Below are 26,395 nucleotides of genomic sequence, written 5' to 3' on the forward strand. Positions count from 1 at the left end.
CTCCTGTTTGCTCTGCAGCCCCGCACCTTTGCCACTGAGGGAGCGGGGGTTGCATTCGTCATCAACCATCCGACGGGCAGAGCTCAGTTATGGGGGACAGCCGAGTGGGAGAGACAGTCACCAGCCTGTGCTTCCTTTGACCTGTTTGCCACAGAGCTTCGCAAAGTGTTTGGCTTGGATACCCGTGGTCCTGAGGCAATCGGAGGTCTGATTGGACTGAAACAGGGCGAGAGAACAGTGGCAGACTATTCCATAGACTTTTGCACCAAAGCCAGCCGAAGCAAGTGGAACAACTCGGCCCTCTGTGACGCATTCCTCAACGGGTTGGCCGACTACATCAAGGATGAACTGGTTTCCCATGACCTGCCCACCACGTTGGATGGGGTGGTTGAGTTGGCCACCCGCATCGACCTCCGCATCCAGGCCCGGCGACGAAAGAAGCGTCAAGGGGGAGGCTGTCACCCTCTGCCGTCCCGCTCCCATGGGGGTGCCGTCGCAGCCAACTCTGCCTCCTCTTCAGCTCTGCAGACAGGGGATCCTGAGCCTATGCAGCTGGGACGCACCTCCCTCCCTCAGGAGAAGGAGCATCGCCGTAAGGCCAACCTCTGCCTTTACTGTGGAGCAGCAGGGCACTTCATCTCCAGATGTCCAGCAAAGAAAAGCCAGGGCTCATCAGTAATGGGGGAGATCCTGGTGAGCCCAACTTCCCTAGTGTCTCCCCGTCCCCAAAGAGCTCTGCTCCAGGCCCGGCTCCTCCTTCCGGACGGTCCCCACACCATGGCTACCTTCATTGACTCTGGGGCTGATGCCTGCATAATTGACGAGGAGCTGGCCCTTCAGTTGGGGCTCGGGCGGGTTCCTTTGCCACAACCGGTTCCCGCTAGAGCCCTAGATGGACACATCTTGGGCAACGTCACACATCAAACCTCCCCTGTCCATCTGCTGCTCTCTGGCAACCACCACGAAACAATCCAGTTTCACATTCTGAGCTCACTCCGTCTGCCTCTCATCCTGGGGTATCCTTGGCTCCGTCTTCACAACCCTCACATCGACTGGGTCACGGGGGCCATTCAAGGGTGGAGCCCCTCCTGTCATCTCAGGTGCCTTCAGCAAGCCTCCTTGCCACTTCACTCCCACAGCCCCAGCTCCTCGCCCGATCTCTCCAGGGTGCCGCCGGAGTACCACGACTTCTGCCTAGTCTTCAGTAAAGCCAAAGCCACATCTCTGCCTCCGCACCGTCCCTACGACTGCGTTATTGACCTCTTGCCTGGGACTTCACCCCCCAAGGGGCGCCTGTACTCCCTGTCTGAGCCTGAGAGAAAAGCCATGGAGACTTATATCAATGACTCTCTGGCTGCGGGTCTCATCCGTCCTTCTTCCTCTCCTGCCGGGGCGGGTTTTTTCTTCGTGGAGAAGAAGGACAAGACCCTGAGACCCTGCATTGACTACCGAGGGCTAAATGACATTACTATCAAGATCAGGTACCCGCTGCCACTCATCTCCTCCGCCTTCGAGCTGCTCCAGGGGGCCACCATTTTCACCAAGCTCGACCTGCGCAACGCCTATCACCTTGTCCGCATCAGAGAGGGAGACGAGTGGAAGACGGCCTTCAACACCCCGACAGGGCACTACGAGTACCTCGTCATGCCATTCGGCCTCACCAATGCCCCCGCCGTCTTCCAGGCCCTGGTAAATGACGTTCTTCGAGACATGCTCAACCGGTTCGTCTTTGTCTACCTGGATGACATTCTCATCTTCTCCCAGTCCAGAGATGAACACATTCACCATGTCCAAGCCGTCCTCCAGCGCCTCCTTGAGAACTCCCTGTTTGTTAAAGCTGAGAAGTGTGAGTTCCATGCCTTCTCAGTGTCCTTCCTGGGGTACATAGTTGCAAAAGACAGTTTACAGATGGACCCAGCTAAAGTCTCTGCCGTCACCTCCTGGCCTGTTCCTGAGTCCCGCAAACAGCTTCAGTGCTTCCTGGGTTTTGCCAATTTCTACCGCCGCTTCATCCGCAATTACAGCTCCGTGGCAGCTCCTCTCACCGCCCTGACCTCCTCCAAGGTGCCTTTTCAGTGGTCACCTTCCACTGACAAAGCCTTCCAAACTCTCAAGACACGGTTCACCTCGGCACCCATCCTTCAGATGCCCGACCCTGATCGCCAGTTCATTGTGGAGGTGGATGCCTCGGATGTGGGGATAGGGGCTGTCCTGTCCCAGCGCTCTGCCACTGACCAGAAGCTCCACCCATGTGCCTTCTTCTCTCTGCGTTTGTCGCCTGCCAAGAGGAATTATGATATTGGCAACGGGGAGCTGCTGGCGGTGAAGATGGCTCTTGAAGAGTGGCGGCATTGGTTGGAGGGTACCAAAGAGCCTTTTCTGGTCTGGACTGACCACAAGAACTTGGAGTACATCTGATCGGCTAAAAGTCTGAATTCCCGCCAAGCCCATTGGTGCCTGTTCTTTGCCCGGTTCAACTTTACCCTCTCCTACCGCCCTGGGTCTCGTAATGCCAAGCCCGACGCCCTGTCCCGGCAGTTCCAGAGAGCGGAGGAATCTGGAAAGAGGCCAGAGCCCATCCTCCCTGGGTCCTGTCTTATCTGAGGGACAGCCTGGTCCCAGTTCCTGCCCGCCAAACTGCTTGTTCGTCCCACCAGCCTTGAGGTCAGAGGTGCTGCAGTGGGCCCACTCCTCCAAGCTCTCCTGCCACCCTGGTGCTCGACGGACACAGCACGCCCTCCTCCAGCGCTTCTGGTGGCCCAGCTTGAAAGAGGACACCCAGGACTTCGTCAGAGCCTGCCCGGTCTGTAATCAACACAAGACCTCCCGCCGGGCCCCAGCAGGACTTCTGCAGCCTCTTCCTGTTCCCCACCGCCCGTGGTCCCACATCTCCATGGACTTTGTGACAGGCCTTCCCTCTTCTGAAGGCCACACCGTCATCCTGACCATTGTGGACCGCTTCAGTAAGATGTCCCACTTCGTGCCTCTGCCCAAGCTCCCTTCAGCTAAGAGAACTGCTCAGATGGTCCTGCTCCACATATTCCGTCTTCATGGCCTCCCTGTCGATGTGGTGTCAGATCGTGGGCCTCAATTTGCCTCTGTTTTTTGGAGAGAGTTCTGCAGTCTCCTGGGTGCCACCGCCAGTCTGTCCTCCGGCTTCCACCCTTAGACCAATGGGCAAACGGAGCGCATGAACCAGGAGTTGGAAACGGCCCTGCGGTGCATGGCCTCCCAGAACCCCTCCTCCTGGTCCTCACAGCTGTTGTGGGTAGAATATGCCCACAACTCCCTCATCTGCTCTGCCACCGGCCTCTCTCCTTTCTCTCTCCTTTCCAATGTGCATACGGCTATCAACCACCGTTGTTCCCCACCCAGGAGAAGGAGGTTTCCTGCCCGTCTGTCCAAGCCTTCATCCGCCGCTGCCGCAGAACCTGGCTCCGGGCCCGTTCCATCCTCCTTCGGTCTGTAGACCGCTACACTGCCGCTGCCAACCGCCGCCGCACCCCTGCACCTACTTACCAAGCGGGTCAGCGAATGTGGCTCTCCACCCGAGACCTGCCCCTCCGCGTGGAATCCAGGAAGATGGCACCTAAACACATTGGACCCTTCACTATACAGAAAGTCATCAACCCTGTTGCAGTACGGTTGAAGCTCCCGTGCTCTATGCGCGTCCATCCAACCTTCCATGTCTCCAAGGTGAAGCCGGTCCATGACAGTCCCTTGGTCCCTGCAGCACCGCCACCACCTCCTCCACGCATTGTTGACGGGGGTCCGGTCTACACGGTGCACCGCCTGATGCACTCCCGCCGGCGGGGGAGAGGCCTTCAGTACTTGGTGGACTGGGAGGGGTATGGCCCAGAAGAGAGATCCTGGGTTCCTGCTCGTTTCATCATCGACTCCAACCTCATTGCTGATTTTCAAGATGCCTGCCCGTCGGGGAGCCCACACTTTGCCTCCACCAGACCGGCCTCTGGGGGACCGTTCCTTGGGGGAAGCTACAGATGATGGTGATCATTATAAATGGTTTTCACTGTACTTATATCTTTCTCCAGTTTTTTCATCTCCAGCTGCAACTTTTTAATTTTTAACATTCAATGAAGCTTGTAGATCAAACGGACATCCTGCGAAAGAGAAATGTGTCAAAGTCCTGCTGGTCTGAGGAACTGAACCAGCAACTTTCCCATCACAAGCTCTCTAACCTTTATGCCTACATATGTAGGCTTGTAAAACTTACGGATTTAATCTGTCAGCAATGTTTTGCCAAGTCAACTCCCTCACCTTGTTAATTGCGGCAGTATTGCCCTTTTTGGTGATGACTCCTTTATATTCTTCATATAGTTCCATCAGCAGGGTTTGTTCTGCTGCTGAGAAGAACACCACTCTAGTTTTCCCTACTTTTTGTGACATCTTCTTTTCAACAATCGACTGTTCTGGGCTGCTTATGTACTCCTTGCATGCACACAATGCAAGTTTATTCAAGCCTGGTTAGAGTTAACATTGACTAGACACGGCTAAATTGTATTAGTGAAGGGGCTTGATCCTTAAGTGAGAGTCAATGTTTATTCAAGCCAGGCTTTTTCAAGTAAATGCAGCTTTCTTTAGCTGCATTGATGGAACACTCCTCTGTTAGTCTTGATTTTTGTGCAAAAAAATCAACTCGTAAACAAAGAAATACTCCACCTGAGGTTACAGTTTTGAGCTGGGATTCACAGAATCAGCAAGAACCCAAGATCCAGCATCTATCTTTTATTTGAAATCAATTTTACGTGACTGAGTCCAGCTAAGCTTGGACAACGAAGGGGTCATGGCTAGTTCACATTTATCCCACTATCTGAGAAGTGCTTTCTTCATGTTTGTCATATTTAACAATTGTATGTTTGAGAAATCCTGTTGAAGCATATCGTGCTGTGTATATTCCCTTTGACATGTTTTTATGTCGCCACTATGAATGTTCCAGCTCTTCTCTGACTCAAACATCTCAAGGTGCTGTGAATGTTTCTCAAAGAACTGGCAACAAAAAACAGAAAATGAAAAGAAAATAAAGGAACAAACACTTTGCAAGACCACATCTAGCTTTTTTTTTTTTGCATTTTTTTATGTGTGATTAAGCACACTGTATGTATAATAAAAGGGATAGGATTCTCTGAGTTTTGTATAAATGCTCCTGCAAGCCACAGAAGCAATGGTGGATTATTTCACATCCGTATCAGCTGGGGCTCAGGGAAAAGGAAGAGTTTGCTCTGGGTTGTATTTAAGCCAGAAGTACTGAGTCTGAAGCCAAAGGGCAGTCAAATGGGGAGCAGGTCTAGCCAGGAGAGAGTAAAGTATACACAAGAGGTTGATAAATGTCAGTCGTAAACATGTGCTAGACCAGCGAAAGGTCTCAACATCTCAACATATAACTGTCAGCCCCTTTAGCCAGAACTGTAACAAGAGAAGAACCCAGAGAAAACTTAAAGGATCCCCCAAAAACATATTTTCTCACTTACCCCTTATGGTGAATTAAGGTGAGTGGGATTTTAGTTGTGGTGTTCAAATCACTGAAAAAACATATTTTAAAAGAAACTCAACAGCAAAAATGACTTTTCAGAATCTCATATCCTAGTTAAGCTAGATTAGCAGAGAGGGAATATTTTAAGAAGTGTGGCATATCAAACTGAAATATCTACATGGTCAGATACCACTAGAGGTGAGTGAGAAATATGTTCTTTTGTGATTTGTATGAACCAACCCCTTAAACACTGCAGTTGCAGTTGTGAGAATGTTCTCATAAGAAAAACAACGGCATCCGTTGTTTGTTTAAATTCCTAAAAATGACATATTATGATATTAATGTTAAAGCTCTGTGAGTTATGACTCTAGACATATTCCTCTGCGGTCACCAAACTTAGTTTTTTGTTTTGTTTTGTTTTTATACCATAACTACAAACTTTGCTTTACATAACCAAATAGTGTCCTTTTAACCATGGTGATGATTTTTTGTATCTGTATTGTATTTATTGGGACAATGTACAGTTTTAAACAAAAATGTTAACATTTGATGCACTGCACCAGAGTTAGCTTTAAAGCTAATTTTCATCTGCAGTCCCTTACCATTAAAACATAGAACCGCACAATAGCAAACAGTACAAAGCAAAAAACACACAGGACACATTACACAAAATACAAAGCTACACACAACAGCACATCACATACACCCACAATGTCAACTAGAAATTAATAATGTAAGCTTGTCAAGTTCAAAGCAAGATTATTTGAGAAGACGATGAGATTAAATTTAGATTCAGTGGTTACAGAGTTGAGTAGTTTTTTTTTACAGGTTTTTTAATTTGGTTTTGAGTACTGATTGAACTGCAGTTCTGCATATCATCAGGCAGGACAGGGGGGAAAGCTGACTGCCAAATGATGGTTCCCTAACCTTAAGGTATTTTTTAAACCTTAATCCTAATGACTGGGGTACCTGCAGACCCCAGAGGTATACTTTTTGTCTTATCTCACAGATGCTTTATTCAATCGTTCATCTTTAACTGTAACTTTCCTAAAATAATAATAATCTGTTTTTTTCCGATGACATTAATTACATAACTAATAATGTTTTGGGAAGAAATAAGTTATAGTTGTAAGTTATAAGTTTGATTTATAGTGCATTTATGATAAAGAACTGTAACCCCTTAACGCAGAACTACAAATCCAGCTTGATCCATAAGGATGGCAGATCAGAAAACTTTTTTTTTTTGATTTGTAAAAGTTTTGGAAGGCACTGTTAAACGCACTATATGTAATTTCATCCATTAGGGGTCTTTCAATCCCACAATAACAAAAGACACAGTGTGATGATGGTGTGAAGTAGTGTGGGATCATGGGAGTTGTTGTCTTCATTGTTAAACAACCAGCTTCTTCGGGTTAGGATTACTCCAGCGTTCATTGTTCAAGATGTTTTTACCAGGAGCCGAATTATCCGCAGAGGTCTCCTCCTCTTCAAAACAAACGGACCCGGTGATTAAAACAGGTAAAAACACAGAATAAAGCAGTTTAATGTTAAAAATCAGTGTTTCTCTAACGCTGTTTAGCAGGCAAGGACAACTGGTAGGGGCTGCTAGCCGAGCTGCTGCTAACATTTGCTCAGCTCTTTGATAACTTAACAAAACAAGACGCATGCATCTTGTGTACATATACTCTTTGGTAGAGGGGTTATGACGCCATTGACAGGCAACCAAATGAAACGGACGTTACCTGGGTTTGAAAATTGTTGGAAACATTTGGGATAATAAGTACACAACTCAGCAACATATATAACATAAGTCTAGTTGTTTTTAGACATTTTAATGCAGAATAGTTACATATTATAGCTTAAACCGGTAAAAGCATCACATCAGAACACATTCATATGTTTCAGACTAATTGAGATCTTACTTAATATCACATTGTAGGGACATCTTACTAGGACTACTTTTCTCACATGCTTCTTAAAAAGTTGCTTTGGTTAATTATCCATAAAACAAATGCATAGACTGAATATGAGTGACGTTCATCCCAGGTCATCTTGGACTTTTGTGAGTGTTACATGCTCAGCCAGTCTGATGGAGACCATCAAATACTTTATTTGTACTCTGGGAAATGTACCTGCACTTTCAGGTCATACTCACTGGAAGTCAATAAGAGTTAATGGACCGTGTGGTGTAAGGAACAGTATGTGGACTAAAAGGGCTTTTAATGCTACCACCCCATTCCTTTTATTTATTACTATGAAACCAAACTGAGAATATTTTGATTTACAAGAAGAATAAGATATTTGTCTGTTATTTACCTCTTGACATAGTATACTCTGCATCTTGTGTCAGTGTTTGCATGAAATGTCTAGTTGCTTATGACACTGATCGTTTAATATCATAGACATCTGGAGATAACATTAGCCATGCCACTGTCCTTTACTGTCAGCTGCCACTAAATAAAATGGTCAACAATTACAAAGCTAATACTAACAGACATAAGTGTGAGACTGGCAGTATTACTAAAGAGTTAACTGTAGCCCTCCAGTACAAGACGGCCTTTGTGCATCTATGTGGAACCGTGTTAACTTAGCAAGCTGTCTGCGTTGACAGCACATCGCAAATCAAATCACTCTCACTTCTCCTTCGCATGAATATTCATGTCAAACCATAGCTATCAAATTCCATAGAGCTACGTGGATTTAAATTGAGGACATGAAAGAAAAAATAGTTGATACACAAATTCAAAATTATTACTTCTCTTCTCCTCACTGCCTCGTCCACTGCATCGACCAGGTGCTTTCAACTGTTTGATCCGTCTTATTAAACGTAACTCCTGTCTCTTGATCTGAGGCATTTAAGCCAGGGCCAATTTAACACTGCCTGACATTTTAGCTCACTCAGACCCCTGTCAGACCTGACAAACAGTAACATGTCAGTTTCCGCCTTTCAGTGTAATTGGGTTTCCATCTCAGCTAGCAAGCTAGCAACTCCTTATGGTAGTACATAAGTTGGAAGGCGTGCAGGCTGTGTGTGAAAACACAGAGCTATTGATTCATTATGTATGAATGAACGGAGAAAAAGACAAACAAGATATGTTTAGTTAATTAACTAGCAGCATTCCCAGATTAGACATCTTGATCTGTCTTGAGCAAGTGAAATGAATTCTTCCCAGTGATCATTAATAAATAATATAACGACATATGCCATTTGGTGGATGCTTTTATGCAGAGCACTTTACATTAGCATAAGTTAATGCTTTTGGAGTGGGATACAGGTCCCTTATCCTGGCAGTGTCAGAAGCATTGAATTGTATAGCTTTCACTCCCATGCTGTGGGCAATGTCCCATAAAGACACATAAAAAGAATATTGATGGAATCCCACAGCTCACCTATACTTACCCATTCTATCTTCCGTACAACTCAGATTCTCTCTTCGTTTTCTATCTCTGTGTCTCACACTCTGTCAACCTGTCTCTATCTCCCTCCATCTCTGTCCATCTGTATTTATGTCTCACAGCCTGTCTCTCCTCCTCTGTCGCTGTGTCTTCTCTCAGGCTCCAGGGCGCTTGCCTCTCCGCTCATTGCAGCCATTTGGAGATTGTGCCTCAGGGCTGACAGATGTTGCGTCCCCCCCCCCCCCCGCATCCGTTAGTTTCTCCTCGATTGTGTTACCACTGCGTGCGCGGCCAGCCAGCAAAGCATGGCTGATTCGCTGTGATTCATTTGGCATTCATCGTGTCCTTTAAAAGCCGGTGGACAGAAAGACACTTCACCTCCATTTTCTTGGCTTTATCCCTGTGCAGTAAAGGAAGTGTTGCTAGTATGCTCCTTGCTGCACCAGCTGGTATCGCTCCAGGTATGTCTGGAGTAAGCAAGCATGTGTCCTAATGACACTTGACCTGTTTAATCAATAATTCCATCATTTTTCTGTAGCACTACTGCTGTGGGCTAGTTCATGCAATGTTTTATGTTGAAAATATGCACACAGTTAAAACAAATAATTTCTTCTGCATTCTACCTTTTCTTTGAATATTTATCTCTCAACTAAAGGAAGGAATTTCTGTATGTATGAATATTTGTATGCATGTGTGTCCTTCGCGTATCTCCGTTCATCAGATCGTCTCCACACTTAGCCAGCATGTCAGGGAGAGACCAGAGACAAGTCATGACACAGAGCAGAGAAAAGTGCTCTAAAAAGAGAAAAGTAGACAGCAAAAACAGAGCCCTGAATCAAGAATGGACACTCTTACCCTGTGTGTACACAGAAAGCATAGCGTTAAGGTACATGGCTGAGCATAGGAAGCGCTCAGAGTGTGTAAAACAAAGGAAATACTTCCACAGGCAGTTCAAAACCAGTTTGTTCTGAGACCGTGGTGATTGTGAAGTGCCACTACAGACAAAGCACAAATCTTTTAGAGCAAATATACCCACTTAAATCCGAAATGAAGGCACAGAAAATAGGAACGATCTAAGAGCCCAATATAATCAATCCATTTTATTTTAGGATGACCGTTATTTTAATTTTAAATGCAGCCTTTATTTTACTTGAAATGAGAAAAGAACATTTATGTACTATCAGAGTACTTATTATTTATAACAGAATGTATAAACGTGTATAAAAGAATGTTAGTTTCTTTCATGTTGTTGGTGTATGTACTCATTCACAGCTCACAATTTGTACATGCCACTTGTTTAATATTAATAAACTTTGAATAAACAAGCAATCAGCAAGATCTATACAACCATGCCATGAGAGAGATGAGGGGAGTACATCTCTCTTCATTTGATAATGTTAAGTTAAGTTAGGCTTTGTTGTCGGCTTCAAGACTCATTTTAAAAAAGACAAGAGAATAAAGAGAGAGGAAAGGCGAGCGAACTGAGAACGGGAGCGAGTGACAGAGAGACAGGCTGCTGAGGAGAGACAGCAGTGGAAAGTTTTCTGTGAGAGAGACAAAGCCCGCCAATGAAAGAAATACATTATTTTCTGATTCTTTCACAGCACAAATAAACAACCATCAAACACTCAATAGATGATTTACTGTGGAGACAGATGCTCTTAGTTTCTGTTTTATTTTCCTCTTCTGCATTTCTCCCTCTCATTCATTCATTACATCAAACTAATGCAGCAGTACATACAAAGAACAAGAGGACCAATCTGTGCAATGTTTTCACGTCATCTTTTAGTATCAGCAAGAGTAGACAGCGAATACAGAGCTTTTAATCAAGAATGGACAGACTCTTAGGCTACTTCCCACAGTAGTTCAAAAGCAGTGTGTCTCATATGAGCACTAATCTTTTGTAGTAAGTAGCCTAAGATTCTGTCCATCCACTCAAATGATCCAAACTAAAACTACCGAAAATAACGCTTCATTTTAAGATGCACATCTTTTCAAAAGCTCTCTGTTATGTATTTTATTTTTTAAATGCAGCAATTAACATATGTGTATAATAGAATGTTATTGTTCGTGCATTTACACCTCACATCAACAGTATTCATTTTTATATGCGCTGAAGCAGCAATAATGGAGGACGATCAATTGGCCCGTTCCAAACAGGCACGTTTTGAATGGGCACTGAACTAGTTTTCCATTAATAACTAAATGAGGGGGTGATCAGCGTGGATGATGCTGGGTTCAAGTTCAAACTCAACAAAGAGTTCGACAAGACGACTGCAGATGAACGAAAGACCAAGACCATCTTCACTTTTGAAATTGGCGTCAAGGGGAATATCTCTTCCTTTTTGCTGTCATTGAAATAGCAGTACATCTATTCAGTTTAGAGCTGTCTTCGATTTATATAATAAATCTGGTCAATCCACTGGTTGATGTGATGGAGAAATCTCTGAAGTTGTTTTTCTAACTGCTTATTAAAGACCAAAAGAGGTTTGGAGATATTATTATGAATTCTGATATGTGATAATGATGTTCCAGTCATTACTAATGACTCATTGCTTGTCAGAACATAAAATCTGGACTAAATAATTTGATTATCAACTCTACATAATTGGGAAATTCTCCTTTTAAACAAAGTCTTTCTGTCCTCTTCACAACTGGACTATGAAGCTGTCGCACAAATAACACAAATTATATTTACTACCCTTAAAAGCATTTAAACAGCGCTGCCAAAATTCATCAGACATGTTTATCAGCAGTATGTGGTGGCCAAGCTTTTAGCTACATTTCAAAGGAAACACAATCACAATCAAGCTCTCATATTTTTCCCCTTGAGTCCTTTAAGTGTACTGTATTTCTGTTCTCTAGGAAACTGAATTATTATTAATACCTTATCATTATCTTAATTCATTTATTCTTAGTTTTTAATGTCAAGCAATTCATTAGGTATTGTACTTGATATATAATATCAAGTATAATGTTAATATACTGATGTCAGAATTATATTTTTGACAAATTGAAATTTTCAGCATACTGATGAGTATTTGTCTTTAACTCCGGTGAAATACATAAAAGAAATTTCTCTTCTTTTCTGCATGAAAATTGCTGTATTTTAAGACAAAATCTTTGAAAACCTGTTTTTTACACTTCAGCACTTTTTAAGTCTTATAAATATAGGTTTGACATAGTTTCCTACGAATGTTCTCCGTGTTTAGCTTTCCTTTTTAAAGGCTGACACTTTGACTTGTCATATTTGGCAAAAGCACAGGTGTTACTAATAACATAACCAACAGCTCTGTTATATTCAAGTGTTCCAGTAACAGCCATGACAGTGTGACAGTAAGCCAGCATTCACAATACGAGGACTCTGAAACTGAAGCATCTAAATGGAATTCAGCCATCATTAATCTTATTATTTACACCTGTGCTTTTCCTACTATGACATGTCAAAATGTCATAGTGAAAAAAGCCCATGAATTAGAGTAAATAAGACAAACTAGAAAAAGCAACACCTTTTATTTCTGTTACACATCCTCTGCTTAAAGTTATAATCCTCAAGATTTTCATGAAAACCAACCCCATTTTTGGTGCTGTTTATGGTTGCCACTTTTTTTCTAGCCTTTCTTTAATGTATTCACATTTTACACTGTGTCAGCTGTATTAAGTTGCTGCTTACACGAACTGAGCATCCTGCTGCAGCTTCACATTAAAATCATTCAACTTGAGAAGTAAATGTGATGTATTTGTACATTCATGTACAACATGTACAACATTAATTTTCTGCATTTTTTGACAGCAGATCAGTTTTAAATAATAATTAATGAAACAAGGAGCAGCCACAGTGAGCTTTCATGTAGATCAGCCAGGACTGAAATCATAAGGATTAATAATGAGCAAAGCAGATGACCTGTCCTGCTGCATGTGTGTGCAACAATTACACCCATTTTCAGACTTCAACAAACTTTGTTTTCTTCACACAGTTGGGAATACAGCCTCTCCTCTGCAACAGCACCTGAGGAAACCACCAGAACCTTGGAGGGAGCTGCTCCACATCTATGCTTCACAGCATGATCAAGAAAGTAGCTGTGCCCCATTTAACTGGTGCATTCAGCTTCAGAGAGCTATGAAAAGCCTAACTTGTAGCATCCAAGGAAACTAGCTTCAACCCAGAATAAAAGTAAAGTGACAAAATTCAAACAAATTTGACTTGAGTATATACATATGCATATATACATATATATTATGTATACATATAATACATATATTAATATGATAGATCTATAGATCTATTTAGGATATGTATTTTTGACTAATTTGGCATCACTTTTTTGAGTCCAATCTGCATCTCCATCTGCTATTACTGTTTAAAAATTTTGACTTTGTTAATGCACTGCTTTCATTTTTGTTCCTTTTTCTTCATTATTCAATGCAGTCTGCTCATGACAAGTGTAGATCCAGGTCATATTATTTCATGCCTACATTCCAATACCATTATGACGACTCATCAGCTAAAAATGTCTTGCTCGTCCATAACCCTGATGATCTATTATAGTCTTTTTCCATTGGCACTTTTGGTCATGCTGAGTCAAACCATGCCGTGTTGATTTGCATTTCCACTACCTGTCTAAACGCACCGAGTTACACCAAATCAAATTATAGTGAAACTAGTTATTTCATGGGAGTTGCCACGCTCAAAAAAATGTATCCACTGTTTTACAGTCACTGTCTTGACAACTAGTAACAGCCTGCCGCACTTCCTGGGGGCTTGAGTAAGTGCATCATCAGTTAAAGACACACCTTCAAGGGGTTAGCCCTGTTGTAATGGAGATGCAAATCCCTGCAGCGCCGGGCTGACACACCGAGTCGAACAGAGTCAAGCCAAGCCAGCATGTGTATGGAAAACCCCCATTAGCTAATTGGCTAAGAAGGGACAGCACTAGATTATATTATTGGCTTGATAATTGTTTAAATGCAAATGAATTTTGTATTTTTGTATTTGAATAAATTCAGTTATAATGGAAAATGTCCAAATAAAGGCAAATATGTCAAAAAATACAATTAAAAAGCATGAACTAAGAAGTAAGGTGTTTTGGTGATACTATCATCAGCTTGTGCTCACGCTTGATGAATGTATATTGAGCGTAACCTTCCAGTAAGGTGACACTCATCACTACTGCAGAGAAAGGAATCAATATTATATAATGGAGAGTATTAATATTTGAAATTCCTCTAAGTTTCTCTTAGTTACTCTTTTTTTTCCTGATAGTGGATTCTGTTTGTCTTTCTACTAGACTTTTTTTCGTCACTTTGAGGACAGTTTGAGGATATGAAATATTAAAGTTCACTTTTAAGTCTGCACTTGTATCCAAAAGTGAGACAATCAACAAAAGTTTTTGAAATTCGACAGTGGAAGAGGTCTCATGTGACCTGAATTCATATTCCACCCACCTGCCTGTTGTTGTCGTCTGAGCCACACAAGGCTGTAATTGTGCTTGAACACTGTGCATGTATGCACGCAGGCAAGCACACACACGTGAACACAATTGAAGCCTTTGCCGTGAAAACACTTGAGGCCAGCAATTGTTGTTTTAGTCAATACATTCATGAGAAAAAGCAGTTATGTATTCCTTAAAAAGAACTCACAGACTGAGAGTAAAGTAGTAAAGACTGAATCCATCTGTCACTCATACGCTTCCCCTGGAAAATTCCTCTTTGTTTTCAAACCATTAGGCAATACCCATTTGTATGAGACTGCAATCTGATTTTTTCTTTTTTTAACCAGTACTCACCATCCCCAGCATTTACTGTAATAATGTGCCCTCACACATAGTCTCAGGCTAAAACCCAAAATCATTTCCCCTAATGTGTGCTCGAGATGTGTCCTCTTAGGTACAGCCTCTGTATAAAGCCACAATATGAAAATTGATGTAATTGCTGTGTTGTCGGTCTGTTTTCTCCATGGGTGACCCCTGGGCCACATCTCTCTCTCTCAACAGTGCTCTATCACTCTTTTTTTTCTTTTGCTCCTATCTCCACTCTTCCACGCTTACTTGCTCTCTGTCAGTTTATTTGCTGTCTCTTTCCCGTTCTCGTATGTCCTGCTCACTTGCTCACTCTGTTTCTCTCTGTGCTGTTTCTCTTTGTCTACCCCTCTGTCCTCCAGTGCTTTACTCCCTCTATCCCCCCGCAGCCACAAAGACCTGATTTACTTCCACTGCTGGGTGAAGAGAGAGGCTTTTGTCTGCCACCAGCAGCGGTCACATGGCGCCATGCCGGGGGTGACAGCAAGAGTGACGAACCTCCAGTCTCTGCTACCCTCCCTCACAAGCATGTGTGCTTGGAATTTACTGCATGTGGGCAGGGAGACTGTAAAAGTTCATTTATGTAAGTGTGTTTGCTTCCCATATCTGATTCTCTGTGTTATTTTACTTGTGTTTAATTTTTGCTTAGTAAATGTTCTTCCACCTGCACAATAAATGCTAAATGTCTATGGTGATCCCCTGATTTGTCAATATATTTCATTTCAGAAGTTTAACTGCTGGACACAAGATGTCTCCTACTTCACTGTAAAGTCCATTCTCAGTGTTTGTGCACTGGAGGCTTCAAGTTTCCACATCACACTTGCAGTTGAATACTGGACCAGGATTGCCTTCCAAACTAGTTGTAATATCACAAATCAAGCTCGTAGGCCCACCAATTACAATCGGATTTTCAATGAGCGCAGAGAAACTTTCCACTTTTTCCAGATGAATGTGAAAACAGCCTTCTAGTGTCAAAGTCTGCACATCCATCATTCTGCACTGTGGTGCTCAAACATCCAACTGTAGGAACAAGGAGCAAAACACATTTTTAGTGGAGGGGATCTTTAAACATTATCATGTTAACGTACTACATGTACACATGTTAAAGGCCCCATGAAATGAAAAAGAAATTTTAACAGTTAATTGTTCATTTATCTCTTGTTATATGCAAATATGTGTCAAAAAATCAGTATCAGGGTATTTTTACATCAAAATCTCTGGCTGTGTCTGAAATCACTCCCTTATTCACTCATTCACTACCCCCAATATAATAGACACTGAATAGTTTACTCAATAGTGAGCAGCAAATCAAGATTTCGGACACTAACTAACCTTCGTCATTTTGTGGTATCACCATCAGCTGTAGAGTCATTTAGTAGTAGTTTTCACATCTTTAAAATGTGGAGCATTACATTGTGGGATTGTTAGCAGAAAGTAGTGTACATGCCATGGACACTACTGTTTTCGTTCCATATATGGTGGATATATTTATAAACTCAGCATTCAGACACTTAAATAAACTGGCGGTGGGTAAAGGTAGTGCACTATATAGTAAATAGGGAGTGATTTCGGACACAGGCCCCTGTCTTTTCTCTTCCTGTAAAACTGTTTCAAATGTTTGATGACACATCCTGCACTCAGGCGTGTTTACAGAAGTTCATCCAATGAGTAAAGTAGCAAGTAGCTAGCCACACCCATCATATAAAACTACACTTCACTGTTTGTGGGTCTAGTAGCTAACAGAGTGATATGGAGAGAGATAGGAAGAGATGTGTGTGTTAGCATGTTAGCATGCTAACTGTGAACTTCCTAAGTTCACATACTAACATTTGTATACGAACATTACGCAAAACATAAGTGCGTTAACATAATTGTTGTTAATTATGTCATGGGATGGATGAAGAATTGAAGAAGAAGAGGAATTGTGAGTGTCAACGTCTTACACAACTTAAGGTAATTGTGTGATTCCAGAGTTGTATTTAGTCTGTTAAAAATACTGTGTATTAACAATTTAATACAATATAGCCATTGACTTTGAATTTAAATTGAAGAACATGTCAGAAACTGGAAATTACACTGACATAATGAACATGGCAAGATGCATGTTAACATGCTAAATGTAGGTTTGCCATAGCACGTTAGCATGCCTAATGTTAAGCCCAATAGCACCCCAGCTGTATTAGGGTCGTTTTATTGTCGATCAGAACCAGTTCGTACAACATGTTGTCCAACCACGTAGGAGACCACATTGGAAATTAAAAGTGTTCCAAATGACTACACTCAGAGGCAGAATGAGAAGTCAGCCATCACAGAGAGGGAGACAGTCTCTCCTGGAAGGCATTTAGTGTTGCATATGGCTGTTCACTTTAAAAGTGACTGAAATTGATATATGTCAAGAATGTAAAAAGAGAGCTAGAGAGGCAAGTGAAAACCTTGACAACTTTCTCACCTCCACAACGTTTACCAATCATGGCGTGAAGAGGGTGTGAATGTCAGATTGTTGGTTTTGGAAGGTTATAGAAATGGCCCTACAAAAGCCTTCCTAATAATATCAGAAAGCTATGGGGGGAGGGGGGTTTCCGAAGCTGTTTGACTTCTGATGGAGTATATTGCCCCCTAAGGCTCAGCTTTACATTGTCAGACTCAAGTTTCCATCTAACAAGGGCTGAGGCTTTACCTCTTTCCTTTACCTCTGCTCCAAGCCAACTTTACATTTATTTGCCCGGCTTTTAGTCAAAATCTGAGAATAGCAGTCTCAGTGAGTATCAGTGATCATTAGTAGAAGAGGGACCTGAGGTTTTTTTAAAACTAGAAAGTTAAAAACTGCCATTGATTGTGCTCTTTCCAGCAGACAGACGCAACAAGGCAAGGGAAGAAGAGGTCTTCATGGATCCAGACATTTTTCCTGACCCCATCACTGCCTTACATGAACCCCAAATGTACATGGACAAGAGACTATTCAGAAATAACCCACAAATGCCCAGATTGACCCTAATGGGCTTGACTCTGAGGGGAATGTTAGCGAATTGACCCAAATGGACCTGAGCCCAACAAAAGTGGTTAACACTCACCATTTACTGATGTGCTGCCTCTAATCTTGTTTTAAGCCTAGACAGAGCTGTTGCCTCTGTTACCTCATTCAACTCCCAACCAGCTGAGAAAACCTCTGATTAAAAACTACCTGGCTCTTAATTGCTACTTTCAAAACATCAATTTCCAGGTTTACTTGAGCATTAGGAAGGAGCACACTCCCCTTCTTCCCTTAGGACAGGCACATTTAGTTTTTGCAGCAAAAACACATATTAACTATGTATAAAAAGTGAAATTTAGTAGGATTGGCCACATTCCGACTGACACAAGACCTCTGTGTAAAAAGTGCATTGGGGCCGCTCTATTGACACAGCAGGGGTACCAAGGCAGAGAGCTCCGGCGGTGCAACTGTGACGGACACCGAATATGTGTTTTGGATCAAACAAAACCTTTAAAACGTTCAAATATTTTATTACTGGGGGAAGACAAAGACATTAGTAATGACAATAATTATGGCTGTGGAAAAGCAGCATGTTGTGGAATTGTAAGGCTACATATAGTTCAGGTTGAATGTTACCTGCCCAACATGTTATCTGTTCTTTTGGTTGTTCAATTAACAGCAATCTGAATGTAGTGCGACGTGACATAAAAACCCATGCCCTTCAGTAGAACAACCACAGTGCAGTAGTGGGTTTACCTGTGTAAAATTGAGTTTAAGCTGAGTGCCAGCTACTGATATTACACTGTAACACATCATAGGTTGCACCTCAAATGCAGTACAACTACAGCAGAGGTGCAGCTTTCTCACAGCAAGGTGGGACACTTTCAAATGATACCACTGTAAAATCCTGACTCATAGTTTTACAAACCACTGTGGAGTGTTTTGGTGTCTGATACACCTTTAAATGCATGCATCTATTACTCAAACCGGCCTTCCTGGATTGTATTTCATTGTCTTAATGGTACATACCCTCACCAACAAAAATCCTTGCATTCTTTTAACACTGCACTGTTTCAGTCTACCACTAACTCAGCTGCCTGCATGGCTGCTTCTTGTGCAAAATGCAGTGCTCGGGAGTTAGGGGTTAAAGTTACAGACACAAATTCCAACATGATGAAGCCTTTAAGTCAATAACATTCTGTTTGTCTGAATTAAAGATGCAAAAGTTTTGCCTGTGTTATTGGACTTGATTCCTCTCAGGTCTCAATTTAATTTTGCAGAGACTCAAAACCTGAAACACTTGACCCACCCATCAACCAAAGTAGACTACAAGCTGTGGGGGTGAGGGCCTCCAGTCAAAAAGTATTAACTGTTTAAACATGACTGAAGCAGAAGTACATGTGGCAAATTGCAAGATTGATCATCTAAAAGTGTAAAATGTGACAAATACTGGCTGTATTGAATTCTAAACTAGAAGCATAACTTTAGGTCATAGAGACAGAAGGGAAGGAGGAAGGTCTGGGAAAAGAATGTGATGGATTTGTTACTTTTCTGGAGAATCGACATGCGTCAACACTGGTAAATAAGACGAAGGCGCCTCTACATAGAAGGCACTGTATTTGAGCAAGAAAGGTTTGGTACTCGATATTTTCTCTTCTACTGTAAAATGTATATTTATCTGCATATTTCTCACAGAATAACACTGTAACATCTCTCATATTGAGTAAAACTGCATCTTCATTGTCCCTTGGTAACAACTTAAAGACATTCCAGCCTCCCTGTGCAGCCACAAGTGGCTCTCTGTATTCAGGTTGCACTCACCATCTCTGTGTCATCGGCTGGCTTGTCACCTTTAACTGACCTCTGAAATGTCCCAATCAATGACAGACCTCCTAACTGGATCAGGTGGGTGGCTGGGCTTCTGAACTGAGGTGGAGTTGCATCTTATCTTCATTATAATATAATAATTAACTCGCAGAAAATGACCCTTCCTGATTAGAGTCGTGTAAAGTGAGGAAGGTGGAACCGTGGAGTGAACAGAGAAAGATGGTTCCAACCATTACTTGACCCAAACTTTGGAACAGGAGGGGGCAATGAGTGTCTGTGAATATGAACCCATTCTTGTCTTTCATCCCCTTTGTCTGGCCTATAATTGATTTAGTTCCGGAAGGACATAAAATAAAAGGAAACTTTGGCACATCCATTAATATTAGAAATTAGACAGTACTTTCTTTGCAGGCAGCTAACTGCCTGGGTGGATACCAGATGTTAATAAATGAACTACTGTTTAATTAATCTTACTGACATTGCAGAGAGTGACAGAGGGAGAGACGGACATCAAACAGAGTCGATGAGTCAGACAACATCAATATGTCTGCCTGTATTTGATTTTGCACACTGTGAATCAAACCAGCAGTGAGGAGAAAACAAAAGCAACTCTCACAATCAAGACAAATATTAAATTTAAAGTTAACAAAAGAAGAACATTACCTTTCTCTTGTTGTTAGGGCTCACGTACAAATAACTGAGTATTGTCTTTGCTCCTACTTTGTCATTCAGCTTCTGGTACGTCGCTCCGTAGTCAGTTGACCTGAAATTTAATCAGAAAGGTCTGATGAACACTTGATGAATAACTTGTTGCAATTAAAAGTCCCCTCGAGAATTCAGTGTGAGCAGGGAAAGAGCGTAATTAAGTCCCTTTTGTGCTCAATGCAGCAACATGAGTCCCAGCAGGAGTACAGGGGCCACATCGTTACGGTCAGTGGGTAGTGACTTCAGCTGGTGTATTTATAATGGACACAAACAACACATCCTACACCAGAGCTGTGACTGAATATTAAACAGTTACTAATAATGAGTAAAAGTACATCGTTTAGCACACACGTCAACATATAGTCCATATAGTACATACACACAACACATAACAAAATATCAGCATAGGAATGAAACTCGTCACCTGCCAGGTGCGATAAACACTCTGTACAGTACAGGGAGTTTTGGTGGCATTTATGCAGAAATGTAAACAACTTAAATTCAACAGTGCAAGGATCCACAGTTCAAAAGCTTGAACTGTTTCAGAGAAATGGTAAAGAGGCTAGTTGAATAAGGAGGCAACAAGTGGAACAAGAAAATGTGGATAAAAAACAGAAAGATTGCTAAGAAGTGAAGTGATTGTGTTCATGAATCAGACAATACAGTATATTCAAGAGTCAAGCACAATTGTGCAACAATAAATGTAAAATAAAAAAAACGTAAACCCAACTTTTTGCTGTGTTTTTTTTGTCAATTGCACCAAAGTAACACCTTTTTAGAGTACACTGAAACACTTGCTGTATGTGTGTAATACTTACATTGGCATATTCATCTGAAATTATTTTTGAAGAAAAATGAGAGCATTATATTGTAAATGATTCTTTCTATATTGTGGCAGTATTTTACTGTATATTGTTTTTAACTTACAGAGATTTGAATTGCCAGATGATTACAGGACTGATTTAAGGCGCATGAGAAGAACTCACATACTTTTGTGTCCTTTTGGTCTGATGCCATGTTGCTTATTTTTGCCTCAGCTCCTTAGTTCTAATTAGGGGAAGTTTTAATGCTGTAGCATACAAAGATATTGGAGACAGTTTCCAAAATGTTGTGGAAAGCAGAAAAGTGGATGCTGTTGCAACAGCACATTAATGCCTGTGGTTTTGGAATGAGATGTTCAACAATCACGTGAGTGTAATGTTTGATTGACCATATATTTTTTGGCCAAGTAGTGTATTCCAGTCATCTGATTTATCATATGAAATCAAATTTAAAAAGTGTATATAATTTACATATATTTAAGTAAAAATTAGTTAGGGTTAGGATTATAGTTTTGCCCAACAGGTTGGAAAGAGGACAATGTCTAGTGTATTCCCAGGATGTCACCATTTCCAACACCCAATGGTTTGCATTGTGCAACCTGATAGAATACAGTTAAAACTGGCCAGAGGTTTGTGTGTTAATTTTGCAGCAGCCTGGTGCTGATTGTCCATTGATTTAATAATGAATCACTGTGTGTAAATGTAAGTTTTCAAATTAGAGTCTACAGATACAACTCACATATCTGCTCTACTGCCTTCAGAGAGCTGTAGGGCTTTAATCAACTGAAACAGAGGTCTGTCATAAAGACTCAAAGCAGCTGTGGACGACAGATACTGGCAGCAATTACTTATTAACATGCATACAGCAACTGGCTGAAATACCTGAAAATTACGTTTTTATGTGGGAGTACATTCATGCAGAAACAAAAGTTTTTGTGATTAGTTTGATGTAGAAGATGTGTTTCCAAAGTTAGGTTAGAGGAAACTGTATATCTTTGTTCCACAGTACTGTGATATTATTACTTGAGAAGAGTCCACTCAAGCATCTAATGCAATAGTAAAAACAGAAAAGCATTAGTGAATTTCAATTTTGTGTGGATAAAAAATAAATTATCAGCAGTTATAGTAAGATTATGATTAAAATGATAGTACTGTGTCACATTTCTCTTTAAGTAAATACTTTCCAGCTTTCATCTGCTGTATATTAAAATGACTAATTGCCATAATTATATATTCAGTCATATATCAGGGTCCACTTCATGCCACCATCTGGGTTATACTCAACACATAACATTGATCTCGGAGCTGGAGTGGTAGTTTTTGTCCAACATGACTGGCAAGCAGAGGCATTTCATAATTTCTTAAACTTCATTTACATAGAAAAGAATCATACGCCAGCTTTAAACAGTTCAATCAAGACTAGCTTTGAATGAGTGCTGCAATATTCAAATGTTGGTCAAAGCACTAAATCGAAATTTGTGTTTGGTTGAAATTTAGCATTTCAGACCATCACTGAAAGTTTGAATGACCTATCTGGGCTGTCAGGTCTAATTTATTTTGAGAGGCCTGAGGCTCAATCAAGGAGCTATTCCAATTTCACATGAAGACAGAGAAAAAACCCAAAGCATGCAAATCTTAAAAATGCAGCAAAAGAAGCCGCAGAATGCCTTGTGTGACTTCAAATAAAGCAATCATTTGACATTGAATAATTTTTATTTTCTCCACCTTCTTTCCATATAGCTGTTAAATCCAGACTGAAGGTCTTGTTTGAAGCGTTCAGATTTTTCTGAGAGCGTCATGCTTGAAGTTTAAAAACACCCATGAAAATACAGAAATATTCATGGCACATTGGCAATTTTGTCTCATTTACTAGTCCTTTGAGATTTTTTACAGGCTAGTTGCCATGGTGATCAAATACACTGGCATCGGGCTAACTCTCCTGGATCAGTCCAGTAGCATTCATCAGAAGCAAAACCATCAACACCCCGGACCATGGGACAATGAAATCATCAGGCTATTGATCTGCCCTTGTCACAGATTCGCTTGATTTAGGGGCCAATGACTTATTTTTAGTGTCACAGCAACTTTCAGCATAGACCAATAAAATAGTCCAACGTCACCTGATCCCAGGAAGATGAAAGTTACATTAAATGGAAAATGATAGTTTCTCAAGGACAATGATTCTAAGTGAAAGCTGTCTGCCTTGCCTAGTGGTTTTTTAAGGGCTAATCAATGGCTGTGTATGGGTGTAAAATGCAGCTCAGAACACACTGCTCTGATTTAATCCATTGTGAGGTTGTTGCCTCGATGGGAGCAGTAGGTCCACATGTTAGATTAAGCAAGGGGGAGTTATTGAAACATTGTACAAGCACACAAGGCTGATATCAGTCCTATTAGGGTGATACAGCTCACTGAGGAAAATGGATTCTGGGTATGCAAGGAGGACGACAGAGTTATTCCCTGTTACATCTGAAAACTCACTCTTTCTTATTCTTCTGTTCTCTGTCTCACACTCCCCTCTTTTTCTCACACTCACACACACACACACTCAACTGAAAGCCTAAAACCTCCTTAATTCACATTCACTGAACTTTTCACTTCTCTGAAATAGATTAGAATTATGTCTGCGGTCACATATTAAAAGGCTTATTAGATAGACTTTCAATTATAATTTCCAGAGTCTACTATACATTGATAGGCAGCTACTACATAGCATTTACATTCTCCATGGGGGTTTGATTAATCATGGCTCGGAGGATTAGAGCTGCATGCATCTCGGGATAGTTAACATGAGGTCACTTGCTGCATTAGCAGACGGAAAAATACCAACAGCACTGCTTGAGACACTGGACAAATGGCAGCTGAGCTGAGTGTTCCAGGATGAATTTATGAAACCCTCAGCACGCTCAGACTGTATATCTTCTGAGTAGCAGTCTAACTCATACCATTCCCTCATTCCCTCCCTCCCTCCACAGTCGCAATCCCCTTCCATCATATTGCTGTCCTTCAGGGCAAACTTCTATTTTTAAAGCTATACTAGACAAGAGTATGTTTTAAAAAGGAAGGTTGAAGATCTCAACAGTGTAGGGCATCCCACCTTCATTGATAGACAAGTTACTGAGTACAATCTGATGTTATATATGTACAGTATATATGCCTGTATGCACAATTCTGTACAGAAAGTGACAAATCTCTGATGCCCATTAAAGATAAATAAAAAAGTTCTCATTATAACTTCAGATCTTGCCTTGTATTTAGATTTTTTCTTCATAATCGAAAATAATCCAGTTGATTGTAGTCTTCAATGGCTAGGCTTACTCATGGACTCCATTCCAAATTTATATTTTTTTGCATCTCCCAAAGCATGATGGGAACTGTAGTGCCAAAACTCTTCAAATATTCACATCACTATGAATATGAACTTTTTTATGTTTTTTTTTTCTAATATTGTGCTTTTTTTTTGACAGAGTTAAGAATCAACCAGTCATATGGTTCTTATATTCCTGGATCAATGACAGTCCTCTATCCACTGATATGTACACACAGGCAAAAGAAGCAAAACTATTTCAAATGGCTAAAGACTTTCTTGTGAAATTTACAGTAGAACATGTAGGCTACCACTGATATAAAAATACATGGTATGCCTAGAAAAGATATGTAGTGAATATTAATTGTGTCAAATTTTTGCCTTGTGTTATTTGTGCAAATGTTACCAATGATTCTGCAGTTCCTGTTTATTTATTTTTTTTTAGACAACTATCATCTAGCTAGAAAAGCATATGCAGATCTCACACAGAACTGCAGTTATTAGGGCCCGAGCACTGACAGTGCGAAGGCCCTATTGTAACTCAAGGAATTTTTCTCTATTATTTCTCTTCCGAAACAAATGCATTTTTGAGGGCCTAAACATGCACCAAAAGTTGTTCAACTTTGCACATACATCAAAAGTGGCGAAAAATTTTATATTTTATAGGTCTCGAACATGGGCGTGGCAAAATGGCCCATAGCGCCACCTAGAAAATTAAGAAAATTGAGCCCCTCGATACAGATTGTCATAGAGGAACGGAATTCGGTATGCATATGTATCATGATCAGACGCACCAAAAAGTCTCTTGGAGACATACCCTAAATCCAACAGGAAGTAAGCCATTTTGGATCAAAGTTGCCATTTTGACTCAGATTTTGCCATTTCCAGCAAGCATACTTCAACAAACTCCTCCTAGAGATTTGACCTCAGCGACTTCAAATTCAGTCAGTGTCATCTACAGACCTGGGAGATTAAAAGTTATCAAAACGGTAAGTTTTCGACATTGCCAAGGGTGTGTGGCCGGGCGGCGAATTTCGATCCTTCGCCATGAAAATTGAACTGGCCATAACTCCGGCATACATGATCCTAAGAGACCCAGAGTCCTGCCCTGAACACATCCATGTGTCAATATTGGATCTGAATCATCTGAGTTTTAAGCACCACTCTTTTGTAAACTACTCCTAACAGGTTAGTCAGAAACACATAAAATTTGGTAAGCCAAGGTGTAAGACCTTGATGATGATAACTCCTGAAGCCTTTGAGTTTTCATCAAAAGCTGTTGCCACGGCAACATATTGTTCGCCACAAAATACAAAGCTGTTTTTAGAGGCCAAGACATGCTTGAAAACTCACAAAAATTTGCACACACATGGCAGGTCATACAGTCTATAATATTGTATCGGTGGCTGGCATAAGTGTGGCAGAGTGGCTCTACAGCGCCCCCTACAATATTTCAACGTAGCAGCCCCCGCGCCACGTTAAACCTATATATATGAAAATCGGTACACACATGTATCATGTGGCGATTTCGCATGTCTTATATTTTAACAAACTCCTCCTACAGAATTCATCATAACGACTTCAAAATCAGTGTGAGTCATCTAGACTAGTTTGTGATCAAAAGTTATTAAAAGATTTAGATAACGTTGAAGCAGGTGGCTGTGGCATGGCGTTGAGTTTTGATGTTTCGCCATTACAGAGGAAATCGCTATAACTTTGGTGTACATGGTCAGATCTGCCTGAAACTTCACATTTGATAACAGTCACGGCCTGAACACGTCTACATGACAATATTCAGTCAGTGATGCAAACTGGCTGCATAGCGCCCCCTTCGAAATTTCAAGGAAGCAGCCCCAGCAGCAGGCAAAATAGTGGACAAAGGAGATGATGTTTATCTCTTTCTTACACTGTCTGAAAACAGCCTGGGCCTGAAGACTGCCCGTGACAGAAGCCCCTCGACTGCGCTGTGCCCCGACGTGCGCAAGGGTGCGAGGGCCCGATCATCGCTGCTTGCAGCTTTAATTTCTGTTATTTTCTTATAGTCTCTTCATGTTTATAATGCAAATTTATACAGTTTCA

At 41.5% G+C, this 26,395-nt stretch overlaps 1 protein-coding gene across 5 annotated transcripts in view; it reads right to left on the bottom strand.

Moving 5' to 3' along the window:
- The window catches only part of sorcs1 (sortilin-related VPS10 domain containing receptor 1), a 180,735-nt gene that overhangs the window by 66,801 nt on the left and 87,539 nt on the right, over nt 1-26,395 (bottom strand). For all 5 annotated transcript variants that reach the window (XR_010927839.1, XR_010927838.1, XM_067584388.1 and 2 more), the window contains exon 3: nt 20,147-20,246. Coding sequence is in view for 3 of the 5 variants with exons in the window: in XM_067584388.1 (XP_067440489.1) it covers nt 20,147-20,246 (100 nt within the window). In the remaining 2 variants the exon portion in view is untranslated. The remainder of the gene's footprint in view (nt 1-20,146; nt 20,247-26,395) is intronic.

This window comes from Thunnus thynnus, chromosome 3, assembly GCF_963924715.1.
Source record: "Thunnus thynnus chromosome 3, fThuThy2.1, whole genome shotgun sequence".
NCBI lineage: Eukaryota > Metazoa > Chordata > Actinopteri > Scombriformes > Scombridae > Thunnus > Thunnus thynnus.